This window comes from Urocampus carinirostris, chromosome 10 (genome assembly GCF_059441175.1).
Source record: "Urocampus carinirostris isolate Australia breed hairy pipefish chromosome 10, RoL_Ucar_1.0, whole genome shotgun sequence".
Lineage (NCBI taxonomy): Eukaryota > Metazoa > Chordata > Actinopteri > Syngnathiformes > Syngnathidae > Urocampus > Urocampus carinirostris.
Genome location: NC_142358.1, coordinates 17,139,391 through 17,159,522, shown reverse-complemented (window position 1 = coordinate 17,159,522; position 20,132 = coordinate 17,139,391). Strand labels below are relative to the sequence as shown.

Sequence of the window (20,132 nt, the reverse complement as noted above, 5' to 3'; positions counted from 1 at the left end):
CACACGTGCCTTTGAGTACGGTGCGCCTTATGGTCATAAAAATACCGTATGTAAGTCACTCAATGCCTTTTTACAAGGCATGTGTTTTAATGGTTAACCGTACACCTTATACATACAACCTGGTACAAACATTATCATAGCATAGTAAAAACCATAATAATGTTAAGTTGTTATTTTCGAAATTAATATAAAATTAACCCTTTCCCACTCATCACTAACAAAACATTAGCTCTCGGCTTCAAAAGGTTTTGGTAACTCCTGTAATTTCGTCAACATCTACAGTTCAGTTTGTAGAATGTAGATGAATAGTTTGTTGTGAAAAATGAGACTCCCATTCATCCATTCTGCACACTTCTATCTTTTCAAATTGACCTCATCCTAAATACAAACTTCTGTTCACTCTGGAACGGCCACCTCTGTGATAAATGCATTCCATCTCAAATCTTACAAAACTAGGGCATATCTGTCACCTCTGAAGGACTAAAACTTGTATAGGTCACACTAAGACTTCGGCATTTCCCACCCAAAAATCAGATTCTTCTTTTCTTTTAAATCTTTTCATTTAAATGTAAAAATACTTCATGTAGAACAGCACTGAGAAGCGGCACAGGTAAGGCAGGCAGCCGCCAGGGGCGGTATTGTTACCATGACTTATAGGGGGGGAGCGGCACAAGATCTTAAATAATAAAAAAACAATTACGATGAATGTGTGGCAAAAAGCGGATTTGTATTATCTAACTACGTACGACTTGTCAAATTGGCACCCCTTCATAAACCCGTAATGTCATGGTTGCCATGGCGCCCAATTGGTCCCCACTGTGTGGCACCAGGTTCTGTCACGGTTGCCACGGCGCCCAATTGGCGCCACCCATTGACACCAGCTGAAACATGTTGACAGATTGCTGCCAGACTACTTAAACGCGGTCTTGTGTGTTGCCTGGTGTGAGAGCATCTGCGAAACTCCTGACTCTGTGTGATATGCCAAGTCCTGTGAATCTCCGTATTTGCCTGTGTTTTGATCCTGTTTTATTTTTGGCCCGATCTGTTCGATTTTGACCACTCCTTAGTTCTGATTTCTATCTACTTCGGCGACCATTGATCCCCGGATCGAGTGTGCGCTCGTTCTTCCTCTCCCCAATAAACTGTGAGTAACGTTACATGATTGGGTTCTCATTCCTGTTTCCTGTCCTGGTTCGTGACACGTAAGTTTGTATAGGGAAAAATTCAGTATTCCAACACCGATCACGAACAGATTTACGGTCGACTATTGAGTTGTTGCTGTATTACCGCATCAGTCAGGGCAGTAATCAATTTATTTTGCGGTCTGTCTGAAAATATCTTATTATTGTTAATAACCAAAGAGCAAGAATTGAATTAACGGTAACATCAAGCAAAAACCAACTCAGGAGTAAGTCATCATCTTTACTTTTCTCCACAGTACCACAACCACAGATTTCATATTTTGCACTCTTTCGCCCCATTTTTCTGGACATGGGAACAGGCTCCTGTCATTTCTCTTTCTTTAGCTACACCGCTGTGTCACCATTCTTCTTTTTCAGCCGGAGATGGGTGGTCACACAATACACACACAATACACGTACTCAGGCAAGAGTTAATAAGACCCCCTGAGAGTTTCAGAGCGACAGGGTCGTGTGTGTGCTGTCTACCGGGTGGAACAATGATGTCGCCAACATTTTTTTCATACTACCCTGCCCAAAAAGTACCCCCCAAGTCCCTTAAAGAATATTTGCAATAACACCTCTATAAAAGGTCCTTACGCAACACTAAAGACGCTACATGGCGTATAAACAAAGCAAAAAACAACTCAGATCTGAATATGACCGAATAATTGACACGGGGGGGAACCCATTTCTGTCCTCCCGGGCATAATCTACACAAGCTACAGCCGCAGTGTGGAGGAAAATGGCTTGAGTGAGATGGATTAAACACACACTAAATTAAAACTCAAGAACACACAGGGGGGCAGCCATTTTTGTTTCAAGGGGTCAATTAAAATGCATTATAAATAATTTCTTGGTCTCTTTCAAAAAACGGCTCGTACTGAAGATTTGGGAATTGGAATGGCCTTTATTGTAGTTAACGGTGTGAGGTGATTTCGTGTTCATACCTGGGTTTTTTTTTGTTTGACTTTGTTAGTATAGCATGAAAATGATGAAAGTAAGAAAAGGCCTGTATCAACAACAGTCCAAAAGCCATTCCAAACCGTGTAAGATGAAAAAAGAAGAGTTAATTGGAGCGCATCTAAAAAAATGCATGTCCCTGCACTCACATCATAAGAAGCTTGACAGAGGCTGCAATGATGACACAATCCAGGCGATGGCAGTCACGAGTAAAAAAGTTCAAAATTCTGTACAGCTCCTATAAAGGTACATTGTATAATATTTGACTGCTAGATTGCACTGTACTGTCTAATGCAAACCAGTGCCAAATGAGCACAGCGTAGAAGCAAGATGCCAGTCAAATAGTGGCGATTCCGCTATGTAAAAGAAAAACTAATTTGAATATTTATGATGAATTAACATTGGTATGACAGTTCAGGTAGGAGGCACTAAAAATAACATTCTGTCATTTTAAGTAAAACATACAATGTTTGTTATTCTGTTATTCGCACTATAAAAACTGGTTATAATTTATTTATATGTTAAGTAAATCATTTATTCTGTTTTTACTGTCACACACTTGCGAAAAATTGGCCTTTTCTGTATTTTGGATATTATTATTACAAACACTCCCTGTTCATTGTTTTGACTGTTGTTTCCCACTGTTGTACGTTGTTTTGACTATTATGCGCTGTCATGTTGCTGTTCTTTGAATTCATTACCACTTACGGTGGATTTTTTGGGGGGGTTAACTACGAGATTTATTAAAAGAAAGACCTCACAGGAGGAGCTTTTAGAACATGTTGGAATGTCTTAACAAAGGGTTTGGTACAGTCCGCTCCTGTTGTTCTTGTAAGTTCAAAATCCATTGATGTCTTCTTTCCCTATTTTGAGTGTCGACAAAACTACAAAAGTATCAAATCTCAATGATAACAACGTGGTGAACAACTTTCACAATAAAATCAGATGTAGCGGTCCAGGATAAGTAGTTAATAAAGACATAAAAGAGAAAAAAATATTCTTTGGCATAAATATTACAAGGTAGTGCTTGAGGACTGGCTTAAGTTTTAAGTGCATCCGGACAATAGTGCAAAAAAAATTAGTGCAATTACATTGAGGAGCAACATCATTACAAAATAAGTTAAAAAAAACAAGATTTGAATACCCATTTTTCTATATACAGGCAAGATATGAATACATGTATAAATTTTCACAGTCTTAGCCTTCTCTCTCTCTCTCTCTCTCTCTCTTCTCACAGACTAAATTGTCTTGATTTCCTCACGGTCTTTTCTCCTATCACAATTCATCGTCTTCCCTTATTTAGTACTTTCCCCCTTGGTTCCTTGATAGTTTGTTGTCTTCCTTGTCACGTCACAAGCACCCTTTTCTAAGCTATTGGTTCTTACAGTGTACCGAATCTCTGCCTGCCCTTCAAGATCATGAGTCCTGCCTGATAAACTCTTGGACCGTTGCCTTCGCTGCTTGGTTTTATTGGAACACCCACCCCTCACCTGACTCTTGGATCACGATTGTTGCCTGGTGTTCCAGATACGGTTGCCTTGCTACCTGACTTTTCATGTTCCAAACCCTGACCAAAAGAAAGACCACACCGTTCACTGTACTAATCTGTGTTTCTGCACTGTGCTTTTGCACCAACCTAACTAGATTCTTAACATGGCCCTGGAGAAGATACTGGATCTTTGTTAGATTTTGTTTTCAAGGGATGACCGTGGGAAAACATATGTTGGCCTGGAGAGGAATGGACCCCACCAGGCTGTACTTGCCCAAGACACACCGCAGGATATGGTGCCCAAATGACCAGAAGGGATTAAGTGATCCAATAAACCATATATATGAAACATTGTGGTGATGATTTTTAGTGAGATATGCATTTATTTTGTTGATTTGTCCCCAAACAGCATAAAGAATTGATGGAAAACGATGATAGAGGAATGAGACAGGAAATGAAGGGCAGTAGGGCTGAGGATTAACGGCTAATTCAAATACCAATATTTTAAAATTGTTAGCCGACACAACGTTTGCTCTTTTCTTACTTAAAATATCACACCACCTGCACCACATTTAAGACATGTTTTCCAGGTCTAAACTCGAGTATATTTACCAGCAAGCTGAGACAGGATCTCACAAATTCCCACCATGCTATAGCACCAAAAGAAGAATATGCGCTGATAGGTTTACATGTTTGAAAAGACAGCATATTGTTTTTTACTTCCAGGCGCTGCTACATCAGCTCTTCCAAATATGGCACGTGACCTTTTCACACTGAGTGAGCGCAGTGGTGAAATGGGCCAAGAAGTCCCAGAGTGACAGCAGCGAGACTATCTGTATGCTCATCTCATGACTGTCTCCAACTGAAGTCCACACGAAGCGAGTCGGGTCAAACCTACTGTAGCCGGAGAGGCGATTAAATCAATGAATATTTTTCGTAATTGGCGTTTATAGTCGTCGAAACGCTGATCAAGCACAATTTTCCACTTAACTGCGAAATATTAAACCCGTGAGTGTGGTTATCATTCATTAGCATCAAAAGGAGAGTGGCGCTACCGTGGCGCTACCACGGCGCCCGTCACTCTGCATCCTCTTTTTCTTCCGGCTCTTCCGTCTGTGTCCAAGTCATTCCCGGCATTCCAGCGTGTCAGCGCTCAATCGGAGCGGAGAAACATGGCGGCCGTGTCATCCGTGTGACAGAGGCAGTCCATCCATTCGTTTCCCGTCCCTGCTTATTTATCCCTTTTACGGGTGCCACTCAACTGCAAGGCAGTTAAATTGTGTTTCATTAATGGTTTTACAGCATCTAGAAGCAACTTCTTGATTAGGAATCATTATTAATTGTGGGTGTTAAGTTCCTTTCTCCTAATAAGATTTATTGTCTGAGCAGATAACGAACATTCATTTCCAAATGTTGTGTGCTTTGTAAAGACGTGAGTCTACGCTAAGATACTATATTTTTTGTACTGAATTCGCATTACAGCCCAAGAATTGAAGTGGTGCCAAAGGGAAAAGAATAAACATGATAATCATGGAAACAAAGCTCGCGATTATCAAGCAATACAAGGAAGGCATGGAAATCATTACCATCGCTAAGGAATATGTCCAAAACCAATTGACTATTAAATTGACTATCCTTATTAGTGGAAGTTTGAAAATCATTCATTATTCATTTATTATCTGCACCGCTTATCCACAGTAGAAAAAATACATTAATGTATTTCGAACTTGCAAAGAGAACAGTAGAGGACCAAACCGTCGGATAAGGAATCCCAATCTGTTATAAAACCCCTCCTTGGAGCCCTTTCTAATATTAAATCTCCTAGGTTACAAAGCCAGAGCTGCCCAAAAGAATGTGGATATCAAAGAACAGCAACACCATTCGCTGATAGTGCTGATGTAAACAGTGCATAATAGTCAAAATAATAAACAACAGCACCAGTGACATCCATCCATTATCTGCACCGCTTATCCTCAGTAGGGTTGCGGGGGTGCTGAAGCCCATCCCAGCTATCTTCTGGCAGTGGGCAGGGGACACTCTGAAATGGTTGCCAGCCAGTCGCAGGGCACCCAGGGATAGACAATTCGCTCGCTCATTCACACCTAGGGACAATTCGGACCGGCCTATTAACCTGACATGCATGTTTTTTAAATGTGGGAGGAAACCCACGCAGGCACGGTGAGAACATGCAAACTCCACACAGGGCGTTCGATCTCATGACCTCCGAACTGTGCCGCACACATGCTAACCACTGCGCCGCCGTGCTGACCGTTTTAAAATCATCCATTTTTTAATACACAGTTGCTGTCTGCTAACATTTTCTGCACCGACCTGCTACTTCACTCGACCAGGTCACGTCAAACCAAAAGAAAATGAAATTACATTTTTCCTTTACGGGTATAAATGTTATTTAATCATATAGATGTATAGTAGACATAAGTAGTACTTTCTGTATACTTTTTTCTTATTTAAATGTTTTTCATCTGGGGCACCGGCTGTTTGGATCGTAATTCAAAACAGATTAATGCTGTATACCTAGGGGTCTCCTGCATTCATCAAAATATTCCTGCGTGTCGAGACTACCGACACACGTACAGTATATAATGGGACTAAGTCACATGATGACCAAAAAGTTGTTTTTAGACAACGGAAATCAGAACCACACTTATAGGATGGGAGCTGTAGCATAGAATGATACAAACACAATCTGATATTCAAAGTACAGCAATGCAAATACAAAAAAACATGCAAATGAAGACACCAATTCAGACTATCATCCAGCCAGGTTACAAGCCCATCCAGATGTTAAAAACAGGACAGTATTGTTTAAGGAAACGCCACTCCCTGCAACCACCTACACTCACACTCACACATTTCAACCGTCGGATGTCATGCGCCCATCCCCTCCAAGAGGACTTAAAATCACCACATCATGTCAGAAATGGTGGCAATTTTTGCACATAACTTTCACAAAAGAGTCTGCACACTGTCAGGCAACAGTTCATCTCCTTGACCTTCCTTCACAAAATGATCACTACCAGAGGATGTGATTTTATGTGAGTTTGTGTGTGCGGTCAGAGAACGCAGGGAGCGGATTGTATTTGCAGACACATGCACACATACAGGCATTCATGGAGAAATACGCTAAGGTTCAACATTCACGTGCTTTAGAGTTTTCTCGGCAGTGGCCTTGGGGCTTTATGAAAGCACATCCAAGACAAAGATGCTGGATGTGTGTTCATTGTTAATAAAACACACGCACACACAAACTCACACATACATAAACATGGAGTGTCTGCTTCACATCACAGGAATCTTTCAGTCCCTGACAGCTGCATAATATAAAAAAATCAGCTTCACAAAACCAAACATATTTTACCAAAGACTGCAACTTTGATATAAAATCCTCCATAAAGCAACACCTGCATGAAACGGTGACCATTGCATAAAAGGGGCGCATTAACAATAGATGATGCGTCAAGCCGCGGGCAAAATGAACTCACCGGACGGTTTATTATGTGCATCTCTGATTTAACGGGGATAATAGTGCTCGCTTTTGCTTCTAAAACCTAATTGACAAGTGGAACACTTGTGCTGGAATGAGCAAAGTCCGGCACCAGGTAGCCACCTGAGAACAGCTGAGTAGCCTTGCTGACCGGTTCAGAAAATAACCCACCAGTAATGGATCATTGTGATTTTCAATGGCATCTCTTTTCTAACCGGCTTGATAATTCATTGACATGATCAGTGTCTTTAAATATGTGGTAAATTCCTATCACTCCATGTCTGCTAGCATAGGTTCCAAGCTAAGCAGACATACACACAATTATCCACGAGAAGCACAAAGCCATGTCTAGGTGTCTGCTTGTTATGCCAACAAGTAGTCTGTTATCAGACAGTTATCAGTCCTGGGTGTCTCTTATTTCTCACCCAACATCAACTGGCATAATCCTAAAACCTGTACCTTGGCATGTGTTCAAGTCTCGGGAATCAAAAGGCCACGTGTTCAGGTGTCTGAATTGCATGCCAGCTAATAGATTTTTAATATCAAGTGATCAATTAAAGTGTGAGTTGCACCTTCTCCAAAGTCAATACAGGTTTCATGTAGTTTGGACATATGTGGGCTCTTACAAGTTGTTTGACTGTTATGCCGACAAAAACGTAATACTAAGAATTAAACTAAAATGAGGAGAGGCAATACACCAGAGGTGGACAAATTGGGCCTCTTCCCTTGTTTTTTGGATTCAAATGACGAGGATCATCATCAAGCTCCTGCCGTGCTCGCTAGAAAATCTGTATTAACTGTTTGGAGGATGAAATCGAGTGACGGGCAGATGAAGCTTTTCAAACAATTATGAAATAGTTCACAAATAAACTTCAGTCCATGGGGTTTCATTTAAACACAAGCCCCCTGGTTATTGTCAGGTAGTTATAACTTTCGATATCAAAAATAAATGTTTTATCATGAAATTGAGACTTAAGAAGGTTTTGTCTCAGGGGGCTTCATAGTGCCTCCATGAACACGTTGGTGATCCCTGATTTATTGTATGTGTTGGAATAACAACCTAGCACTAAGAATGGGGACTTGAGTGTTGTACAGTTACTTGTCTATCATTGAACTGGAGCCAATCCAAGCTACTGCACCCTGCATCGGCCACCTGTCAATCATTTGTTGACCTAAAAAACAGACACCTGGACATATGGCCTTGTGGCTATTGAGGCTGGAAAATAGGACACTTAAATGGATGTGTAACATGCAGCCTCTTAGAGATACTAAGGACTATAGCAGGCAAAAAATCACGGTTACCATCATCGCTTTCGACTTAAATGCATGCTTTTAAAATGTGGAAGGAAGGTCGAGTATTTGGAGATGACAGACGCAAGCACGGGAAAACATGGGGCTCCACCCGGCATTGTCAGAGCCAAGATTTGAAGCTTGTCAGAACTGGACATGTTGGTACCATGATTGTATATAAATCTGTCAATGATTATTAATTTTTAATGTAATTAGGGAAAGAAAATGAGGATATATTTTTGAGTGGCATCTCATTTGTCCCTTAATCCAACGGTTCTATTATGTGGGTAAGAAAAGACACTCTAATGGGTACTTAAGATTCCTCCATCTTAAAATGATTTAATCATTCAATTACGTCATTAGTTTAAGTCATCCATTATTTGGGTTTATCTGTCAATTTTATGAGGAAAAAAAAAACAAATGACAAAATAATATATAAAACATTTTCAACAACAAACCTATATAATTATATTTACAACAACTACAATTACAATGGGTCTTTTTTTAACCCTTCAAAATTGAATCCTCCTTTGATGACAATTAATAAAACGAGTCCTCTAATCTGAAATGAACCATAAAATTCGGTCATTTGTACTCAACAAAACAGAAATTGTCAGTAAAATTGATCAAAGCTATGATTTATCCATTTGTTTTACTTCTTTATTTTAGTCGAGAGATTTCAGAGTAGTGATGAGGGGAGGCAGTGCTGTATCCCTTATCATGGAATAATAACTAAAAAATATTTTATTTTGTGATATTTATCCATTGTTAAAGTTCCTTTTCCTTTAATTGCATTTCAATTTCTTAAAAATTTGTTTATTATGAATATGATAACTATGTAACGTATCCCGAGTGCAGATGAAGAGTGAGACATGCAATTATCTTGCATCGTAGCAAATTGTGATAGTGAAAGCCTTCAAAATTGGGTCTTTTTTTTTTTGTTCACCACATATAAAACCAGTAATCTTATTTGAAACGACTCATAAAATTGGGTCATTTGTACACAACAAAGCCGAAATTGTCACTAAAATTGATCCAAGCTGTGGAATAGTCCATTTTTGACCCAATTTGTTTTACTTGTATTTTATCCAAGTGGTTTTGGGGCAGTGGTATGGAGTCGGTGGAGGTAGGTTAAGCTGTGCCTCACTTGTCATCATGGGAACATAAAATTCAAGATCACATTTAACTTCACAATTTGGGATTTTCTTTGTGAAAATCGAATGTTCACAGTATGATTAATAATAATATTACTACAGTATATAATGTATCACTGTGCTGATCGGCTGCAGCTGCAGAGTGAGGCACACAATTCTCTTGCCTCATGGCAGAGGGCCATAGTGAGAAAAAGGATTCCGTTTTAGCGCACAACTCAGCCCCAAACAATACAATTAGTGATAACAATAGCAATCTAATAGGAAGTTAAGCCATCCAGTAATTTGTTTCCTTGTTTTATGGACGTTTTAACCATAATGGGAGATTATTCCTTATCTATATGTGCTTTTCTTCGAAAGGAGCATTTCAGAGACTTCATTTTTAAGTGAAGGATTTTATATTTTATACGATTAAATACCTGTTACATTTATCGAGTGCAATAAAGATTTTCACCAAGTGAGCTTCAGGTCACGCCGTTCCGAATGCGAATGTTTTGTTTAGTTCTGTTGATAACAGGACTCTGACGGAGGAGGCCAGAAGCACAAGGACAGACATCGAGGCGAGGTGGTGGAGCCGTGGAGCCCACATGGGGGGTTTTCCTGACGCGCAGGCTTGCAGAAAAAGGAGTGGGCCGGGAGAAGTTCTGAAGATCGGAGAAGATCGAGGGAAAATGGAAAAAAGGAGGCTCGATGAAGACTCGAGCGACACTAATTCGGCTGATTCGATGGAGTTCACTTAGTTAATTTGCTTAAGAAAATAAATCTGCCCCCGTGTGAAAATGACTGCTATTCTTGTCCATCTTTTCCCAAAAAGAATCGCGCGTGCATTGTTAGGTGGTGTTTGGTTAATGGAGTCAGATAACTAATTCGAACAATTTGGTAAACGGTACAGTCTAATATTTATTTCCCAACATAAGTAAACTGTTTTTTTATGTTTTTTTTTTTGCCAATGAAAAGATAAATAAGAAGTAGGTTTTTATTTATAAATATGACTCCGCCTCAACCAACACAATTCTTACCACATATCGTTGTTTTGAAATGCGGGCAATATTTTCTGAAGATTGATTTTGGAAAGGGGGTACAAAACAGAACAAAAAGGGTGGGGTTGACGATAAACACTGCAGTCCATTGTCATTTTGAAAGGCACCAAAAACCTTATCTAAAATACCCCGAGATTGTAAAACTAATCCTATACAACAACTCCCATGTTCTGTGCATCCATGCAGTCCAACCAGGATTAATTCGGTTCTCTGAGTAAGAACAACAGGTGGGCACAACGCCACTGAATAGAAGAACCGGATGACACATTGAGAGCTTTATTTGCAAATGGGAAACCAAGTAGAGTCCGACACCAAAGTGCCTTGAAAGTCAGTTAGTGTTCCAGAAGTGTGGCTGGAAATAGCCCTTAATCGGCGGCTTACCTGTGTTTGCATGGCAAGCGCCACAAGGAAGATCACAACCCGCGGCAGGTGGAGGCTCCTCCGGCGCGCGGCAGGTCGATTTCCATTCTCCATCCCGACCTTCCCGGCTCCACTCCTCCTATTCCGAACCGAACCTTTGGCAGCCCCTTCTGTTTTCCACTTACTTCATCACGGCTATGACCCGCGCCTGCTGCGCGTACACCTGCGCCCCTCCGAGTAGGTGGGCGTCCCCAAACGCACCGCGACCATAAACGCACCAGCAGAGCGCGGCTGTGGGTCTCCAAAAACGGCTTTAAATGTCCAACCCGGAGACTCTCATCTCAATGAGGCCACTCTCTCTTTTCTCTACCAGGCCGATCGACCAAGCCCAAAAGCAATCGAACTGGATTCGATTCTAGCCCATTTTGGGGTATGATGAGTCCCCCTAAAGTTTTGTACACCCTTTGTGCGCTCTTCACGCAAAACGCTGCATGTGCCAAGCGCGTAAGGAGCCTGGTGGTGAGTCTGTCGGAGACAATGAGAAAAAGAGAGCGAGAGAGAGAGAGAAGCGCGCGGAGGGTGTGTCCTCAAGCAGGGACGGAGGCTATCCGTCTTTCAGCAGATTCTCAACGTTGAAAGAAAAAAAAACCCTCACTTTCTCTTAACTTTGCTTCATTGCGCGTCGAGTTGGCACCCGGGTCCAAGTCATCCACGCGTAAAATCTTGACGCAATCCAACCCGCTTTCTGTTGTCCTGTTAGATCAGAAGCACCGCTGTGCGTCAGTTGCCAGCCGAGCGGGGGGATTTAAAACGGCTGGACCAAAGGGGCCCCATGTGTTTTCATCCCCCCACTTCTTAAACCACCCCCCTTTTACCTAATCATTTCATTTGGATGATGACACTACTCAATCATTGCCTTTTAGGGCGCCACTTCTTGCTCTCTGACAAATACACTCAGCGGTAATGAGATTTCGTATTGAACTTTTTATTTTATTTATGTGATCCGGTACTATGCAATTTATAAATTCAGTCCATCAAATGGACTGATAAATTAGCTCCATTTATCATTAAAACGGTGGCAGCTCAAAACGGACTCTGTTGAAGCCCCCTTGAACGAGAAACTTTTAAAAAATGATAATGTTAAAGGGACACTGTGTAATATTTAACTACTACATGTCAAAGGGCAGGCAGTGGTTAGCGCGTGTGCGGCACAGTTCTGAGGTCATGAGATCGAACCTCCTATGTGGAGTTTGCATGTTCTCCCCGTGCTTGTGTGGGTCACCTCCGGGCACTCCGGTTTCCTCCCACATTCCAAAAGCATGCATGTCAGGTTAATTGGCTGGTCCAAATTGTCCCTAGGTCTGAATGAGAGAGCGAATTACCTGGCCCTGTGTGCCCTGCGATTGGCTGGCAAGCAGTTCAGGGTATCCCCTGCCCACTGCCCGAAGATAGCTGGGATGGGCTCCAGCACCCCCGCGACCCTACTGAGGATAAGTGGTGCATGGATGGATGGATGTTGAAAGGCCGGCACAGCGGATGGGTGGTTAGCTCGCGGCCCCACGGTGCAGAGGTTCAGGGTTCAAGTTCAGCTACCGCAGCCTCCCCGTGTGGAGTTTGCATGTTCTCCCCGTGCCTTACTCTGGTCCAAATTGCCCCTAGGGGTGAATGAGCGAGTGAGTTGTCTTTCTTTGTGTGCTGGCTGGCAACCGTCTCAGTACCCTACCCACTGCTCAAAGATGGCTGGGATGGGCTCCAGCACCCTCGTGACCCTACTGAGGATGAGCAGTGCTGGAAATGGATGAATGTAAATCAAGTTGTTTTTTGGGGGAGAGGATAAGAAAACAAGGTGTAGTTTGATTTATATGATACAATACAGTAGTTAGCATACAGCATATTTTAACAAGTTTCCAATGAGTTTTGAGATGACTGATATCGTTTTGTTTTCCACAAACTAATTTTGTCCGAATTTGTCAGTCTGTATTATGGTTGGGTAAGACAGGCAAAAAAATAAGACCTTGTTGTTACCAGTAAGTCCAGGCGACAACAAAAACAAATCCCACTCAACACAGAATTACTTAAAGGGACAGTGTGTATTATTTAAACACTAGATGTCACTGTATTGTGTAGTGCAACCAAAAAATGAGTGCTACAAAGAACAAGGAAGAATACACACTATGGTGAGTGAAAGAGACCAAACTGCACCAGTATTCTTCTCGGGGGAGGTTTGGCCTGACTTTCACAAGGTTCTTGATTTTTGGGGTATCCAAAGCAGCAAGATGGTGGAAAATCATATCCTCCAGGTAAGCCTCTTTTATATCATATTAATAAAAGATGCTTGACGTACACGTATTTGTATGATAGTTCATGCATTATTATTCAATTCAATATTATTTTTTCAAACGGATGGAGGTTTTTTTTCACCACTAGGAGGCACTATGTAAAACATACTGTCCCTTTAAATTAAATTTTACAATATTTTGAGTCGTTTTTTATGGATGGATGAGTATTAGCATCAGGTATTGGTGCTGGTTTATTCAATATTGATTATTTAAGATATCTGATATGAGCATAATTGGGAAATTGTTACGTACGAGCAAGTACTGATACCATGTATCGGTGTTGGTGGCAAATCAAACCTTTGAAAAGATGAAAGCTACTTTTTTTGCTACTGGTTAGCGCAAAGGGCTGCCATTTTTCTATGCATTTCTAAAATAAGTTACCTCTTTCCTGTTACTACGTTATTACTATGTTTTTTACCAGGTTTTAATCATTTTAAGTAGTGTTAGAATAGACTCACTTAACCACTAAAATATTATCCCATTTAGAAATCTCCTAGAAAATCACAATGACCCATCACTGGTTAGCCATTCTCTGAATCAGCCCGCGGGTTACTCAGGTGTTTTAAGGGGGATACTCAGTGCCCACAATCACACGTTGGTGACCCCTGTTTTAAAGGGATAGCGTGTATCATTTCGCACCTCCTTGTGGTAAAATACAAAATACAAAAGAAACAATACTGATTAAAATAATAAGTAAAAATAGATGAACTATCATATAAACATACATTTTTTTAAATACTTGGAGGTTGAGCAGTTATCATTTATTTACGTAAACATGAGCCACACCTGGAGGGAAGTGACATAATTGGACATCATCTTGCTGCTACGGGTACCCAAATACCCAAAAAGACTGTTCCTGTAAGGCAGGGGTGTCGAACTCATTTTAACTCGGGGGCCACACTATAGAACAAACAATCTCTCGGGGGCCAGACTAGTAGATTAAAGAGAAAGATAAAAAGAGAGAGAAAAAAATAAAAGAAAGTGAGGGGGAGAAAATTAGAGAGGGTGCGTCAAAGAAAGAGACAGGGAGAAAGAGAGAGAGAGAGCGTGAGAAAAAAAATGACATAAAAAGAGAAATAGTGAGAGAGGGGGAAAGAAAGAACAAAATCCCAAGAGAAATGGAGAGAAAGAAAGAAGGAGAGAAGAGAGGAGTGAATGAGAGAAGGGGAGAAAGAGAGAAGGAGAAGCTAAGAGAGTGAGAGAAAGAAAAGAGAGAGAAAAGGAAAAAAGAGAGCAAAAGAAGGTAAAATACAGAGAGAGAAAGAGACAAAGAGGAACAAAGAAACAGAAAGAGAGAGAGAGCAAAAGAGAGGAAGAGAGAGAGTGAGAGTGAGAGTGAGAGTGAGAGTGAGAGTGAGAGTGAGAGAGAGAGAGAGAGAAAGGGAGTAAGAGAGAGAGAAATACAAGTACCACGTTTGTGAGAGGCACCTGGCTTTGGCAACATCAAGTGGACATGTTTTAACCTCCAGTATTTTTATCTTGCGCTTCTCTGAGAGTTGTCTTGCGGGCCAGATTCAATCCCTTAGCGAGCCTGATCGGGCCCGCAGCCGCCCGTTTGACACCACTGCTTTAAGGTCTCAAGATGGTTGCCGACATTGGTGTTGGCTGCCTTCTAGTGGCCATTTAATGAATTGCATATAATAACATACAATATCAAGGAATATTATGGTAGTATTAATAGGTATTTTATTAAAAAGATATCATTTTTGCTGTGAGAAGGGAACTTCATATACTAGTGGTATCAGTATTGATAACGACAAAAGATTTGAGCATCTGTATCGGTCAGACGCAATGTGCTGTTGATAATCTCAAAGGGACAATGTATAATAAATTGCCTCCTAGTGGTAAAAACATGAATTTAATAAGATAACAATGTTGATTTAAAAAATAAGCAAAAATACATGAACTATGGTATAAACACAGGTTTTAAAAATACGCGTTAGTCGAGAAAATTGCAGTCATTCAATATAACATCTATAGGGAGCTAACATGATAGTCCGGGGTCTTGCTGCTATGGGTACTCCAAGAAACAATAAACAAGCAAAAGGATGGGCAATAAATAACAGTTCATATTCTCCCTTGTGCTTTTGTTCACCCGTTTTTGGTTACATGACACAATACAGCGATTAAATAATACACACTGTGCCTTTAAAGAAACGGGAAAAACATTTATGGAGGAATTACCTACAAGAGAAAAGAATGCCATTCTAACCACGTTGTTTATATCCCTTTTCATGAATGATACCATTTAGTTATCTCATAATTGACGGATTTTTCAGGCATGCCCCGACAGTCGGAATGAACTCGGGAGATTACACATTTTCAATCAACAGTTTTCTATCAAACGGCTGGTTGCTTTTGCCAGTTTTCATTGGCTTGTTATCTTAAACTTCTTTGCAATTGTTCTATGCCAATTACTATGGTTACAGGCGACTATTATTGAATGCATTATGTCTCATCGTCATCAACATCCACCTCGAGTGATGCTATGCCTTTGTCTTGCTTCCTTCTCTTTCATTTATATGTTTGTTATTGTAGATTACGAAACTGAGATCACAGATTATTGGATTATTTCTGATGTTGACGCTGTTTTTGTGTACTGTTTCCATGTTAACTTTTCTACTTTTTTCTCCTTTTCCTTGCTTGTGTATGAGTTATTTTGCGATACAATTGTCCATATCACGCAAAAAGGCTATATCCCAAATCAGTATTTTCCCCGTTAAAATTAATAGAAGTGTTATGCATCGAATCAAGTCCCATATTAAGATAGTTATAGTGTGAAGTTTGACCACCAGAGAGCAGTCTGTCTCACAAGTCAATCAAGTCATTTTATTAATATAGAGCTGCAAAAGCCACCGATTATTGCAAACTACGGACTATTTTTACTCAATGCCCTAATGTAAAACCTACATGAGGGCAAGGAAAAACTCAAAAACCTCAACATGAGGAAAATTAAGAAACCTTGAGAAGGGACTACAAATGAGATCACCCCCCTTCCAGGATGACTCAAGGATGCATTTTTTACAAAGTAATCAATTTGTTATAGAACTGTCCATATAATACAAAAAAGCTATATCCCAAATCAGTATCTTTCCCCATTAAAATAAATAGAAGCGTTATGCATCGATTCAAGCCCCATATTAAGCTCGTTATAGTGTGAGGTTTGACCACCGGAGGGCAGTGTGTCTCTGACATTGAGACACACACACACACAAAGAAGAGTTTTCCAAATCAAGGAGGTATTTTTAAAAAGCAATCAATTAAGGTAAAATCTTATTTTACTCTTCATTTCAAATAAGTCTTCTGCCATTCTTTCACGATATATTTCTTGATAACCTAATTACTCTTTACCAGAGAAATTAGCCTACTGTATATACTAGAATATAAGCCTACATCATATTTAAACTGATAATCTAAAACTGCTTTAAAATAACAACGTACTAAAATAAATACATACCAAAATTAAGAAAATGTGTACCTAAACAATGATAATTATTTAACATGTAGATAATAAAGATTAATATACAGTAATCCCTCGGTTATCGCGGTTAATGGGGACCAAAACCAACCGCGAAAAGTGAAAATCGCCCCTTCAAAAATGCTTAAAAATTTTTTAATTTTTTTTTTTAATTATTTTATTTAATTATTATTATTTTTTAGACCCGCAAAGCTCTAAACCTGCGAATGTGGAACCGCGAAGTAGCGAGGTCCCACTGTACCAAGATGAAGGAAAACTATTTTAAACGATTTTACTGTACCGCTTTACGGTTGTAGACACTCGTACACCAATTTCATATTATGCAAGGATCGATCGTTGTCACTGTTTTCCACTTTCCCTTATCACAAACTTTCTTGAGACCCATTATTATAGTTCAAGAAGGCAATAAAACACATTCAACAACAATAAAATGAGAAATGGTTCCTCTCAAACAACAGGGCTGATTAGCTAAACAGGAATAAGAGATCGAGCAAGGAGGGGAACATGAGAACACCACATGGCCGTAGGCGATTGAATGGCTTTGCCTGTCTTGCGCCCCCTTGAGACCATTTTGTCTTATGCACATATAAGCCAACCCGATTTTTGGTTTTCATTTGGTAGTTCTAAATCCAGTTTCATAAATGTATGATTTTGTAGAACTTGACTTGACTTGACGAATTAAAGGTGTCATTTCTAAGGAAAGTAAGGTGTGCAATGTATGCTTCGAATTGAGTATATGAAGTGACAGTGTGTAATAATTCACCATTAGAGGTCACTATATCATTGAATGGAACCGAAATGTGCTTTTGAGTGAGTCGAGGTACAAAAGCCCAAAGCATACAATTTCGCAAAATCTGTTATCATCAGGGTTGGGTAGGGTTACTTTAACTGGATTACTTTCAATTACTTTTTGATTACTCCAATACCAAATATGCTAATAAAAGACAAAATAAACTAAATATGAATAAAACGATGACTCACAACACGTGGTAAGCTTTCTCTCCTGGCTTTGATTTCTTTGATCTTCAGCAAAACTAACATATAACATGCTGATACTCATTATGGCTTTTGTTCACATAAAAAAAAAAGAATTACGGTATACAGAAAAACCCAGGGATTTGTACAACTCAAAATGTGAGAAGAAAATAAACAACAACAAAAAAGAATAGGTGAAATCAATTATTGACAATATGTTAGATGTTTTGAAAATCCTGTATCCCTCGTTTCTTTGCCCCCCATACTTTACAGCATCAGTGCATCGCAGGCTGAAAAATATTCCCAGATCCATTATCAGGATTGGGTAGGGTTACTTTAACCTGATTACTTTCAATTACCTTTAGATTACTCCAATACCAAATATGTTAATAAAAGACAAAATAAACTAAATATGAATAAAATGATGACTCACAACACGTGGTAAGCTTTTTCTCCTGGCTTTGATCTCTTTGATCTCCGGCAAAACTAACATAAAATGCGACAGAAACAAAATGAAAATAAATCCAAACAGCTTGCCAACATCATTTTTGCCGTTCCATGTATTCTGTTACTCCACAAGCCTGTACATAATTTAGTTACATATTTAGTTTCTTTTGTCTTTTATTAGCATATTTGGTATTGGAGTAATCCAAAAGTAATTGAAAATAATCCAGTTAAAGTAACCCTACCCAACCCTGGTTATCATAGTTTCAAACCTTCTTTAGGGCGAGAAACCGGACAGGGAAGCTGCTGTGAATCGCCATAAAAACTGAGCTAGATCGATATACTCGGAGTCCCTGAAAAGAGCAGGTAGCTGAACTTGGTACGATCTTAAATAGGTAAGATATAAGTGGCTAACTTAGGCAGTTAGCGCAGGGTTCGGGAAGTTTTTTGACGCAAAGAGACATAAAAGTACTTTTTGAAAAAAAAAAAAAAAAAAGCATAATCCAATAAAAACACCCAAACCCGCTCTCCAGAAAAAATCTAATTCTTCGGCACATTTTATTTCACTGTGTGATTTTTGATGATTAGATAAAGTCAAAGAAATAATAATAATGCCAGAGCCCCAGTTTTCCATATTAATATAAACGTTGTCTATCCAATGCTGTTGAGAGTTCATTTTCAATGTTAAAAAAAAAAACAGGACACCCACGTTTTTACCTTCAGTGCAGACGGTCCGTGTGTCCTGTCCTATTTATAGCTCCGCCCATTCCTACCCCTCACCCAATCAAATTGCTCTAAGTGCTTTGCGAGAGCTTCAGGGAATTTAAAGTTTGTTGTGTGGCTTTTCATCATAACATTACTTAACAATGAATACATATTGGTTAGTGAACTTCCATATACAGGACGTTTTTAGCGATTTACAGCCAAACGGGTGTGTTAAGTGAAACCTTGACTGTAAAATGTCGGTAAGATTGTGCCCTTTATAATCTGACCCGATTTTTAAAAATCGTTTTGGCTTTGTACATGTGAAAATCAGCTGTCTTTTGAAATGTATTTCTCTTTCTTATTCTCTCTCTCTCTCTCACTTTTTTCTCCTTTTCTCTCCCTTTCATTCTTCCGCCCCGTTTGTTTTCTCCATATCTTTCTCACTCCTTTTTCTCTCATTTTTTTCTTTCTCTCTCAGTCTTCCTCTCATTTTCTCTTTATTTTTCACCCTCTCTATTACTTTCTTTTTCTGTTTTCACTCATTTTTTCCACACTCTTTTATTCAAACTCTTTTTTTCTCACCCTCTCTCTGTTTTTTTTCTCACTTTCCCCCTCTTTTTCTCCCTCTCTTTCTCGCTGTGTCTACCTCTCATTTACTCTAATTCTTTCTCAGATTTTTCTCTCTCTCTTTGTTTCTCTTTTTCTGTCTTTCATTCTTCCGCCCCGTTTGTTTTCTCCATATCTTTCTCACTCCTTTTTCTCTCATTTTTTTCTTTCTCTCTCAGTCTTCCTCTCATTTTCTCTTTATTTTTCACCCTCTCTATTACTTTCTTTTTCTGTTTTCACTCATTTTTTCCACACTCTTTTATTCAAACTCTTTTTTTCTCACCCTCTCTCTGTTTTTTTTCTCACTTTCCCCCTTTTTCTCCCTCTCTTTCTCGCTGTGTCTACCTCTCATTTACTCTAATTCTTTCTCAGATTTTTCTCTCTCTCTTTGTTTCTCTTTTTCTGTCTTTTATTCTCAGTGTTCACTCTTTTTCCCCCCCTTTCTCTCTATCTGTACCTCTATCTCTTATTCTGTCTCCCTTGTTGTCTTTTTTATCCCTCTATTTTCTTCTCTTTTTAATGTAGTAGTCTGGCCCCTGAGATTTTTTTCTAGCATAGTTCAAATGAGTATGGCAAAAAGATCTAGGACAAGGGGTGTCAATTCATCGA

At 39.6% G+C, this 20,132-nt stretch overlaps 2 protein-coding genes across 3 annotated transcripts in view; one reads left to right on the top strand and one right to left on the bottom strand.

The window, feature by feature from the left end:
- LOC148357953 (uncharacterized) overlaps positions 1-11,494 on the bottom strand; it is a 93,236-nt gene extending 81,742 nt beyond the window's left edge. For both annotated transcript variants that reach the window (XM_088345428.1, XM_088345429.1), the window contains exon 1: positions 10,998-11,494. In XM_088345428.1, the coding sequence (XP_088201554.1) occupies positions 10,998-11,090 (93 nt within the window). In that variant the 5' untranslated portion in view covers positions 11,091-11,494. The remainder of the gene's footprint in view (positions 1-10,997) is intronic.
- Positions 1-20,132, top strand: part of wdr53 (WD repeat domain 53) — a 206,053-nt gene that overhangs the window by 101,084 nt on the left and 84,837 nt on the right. The window lies entirely within an intron of this gene.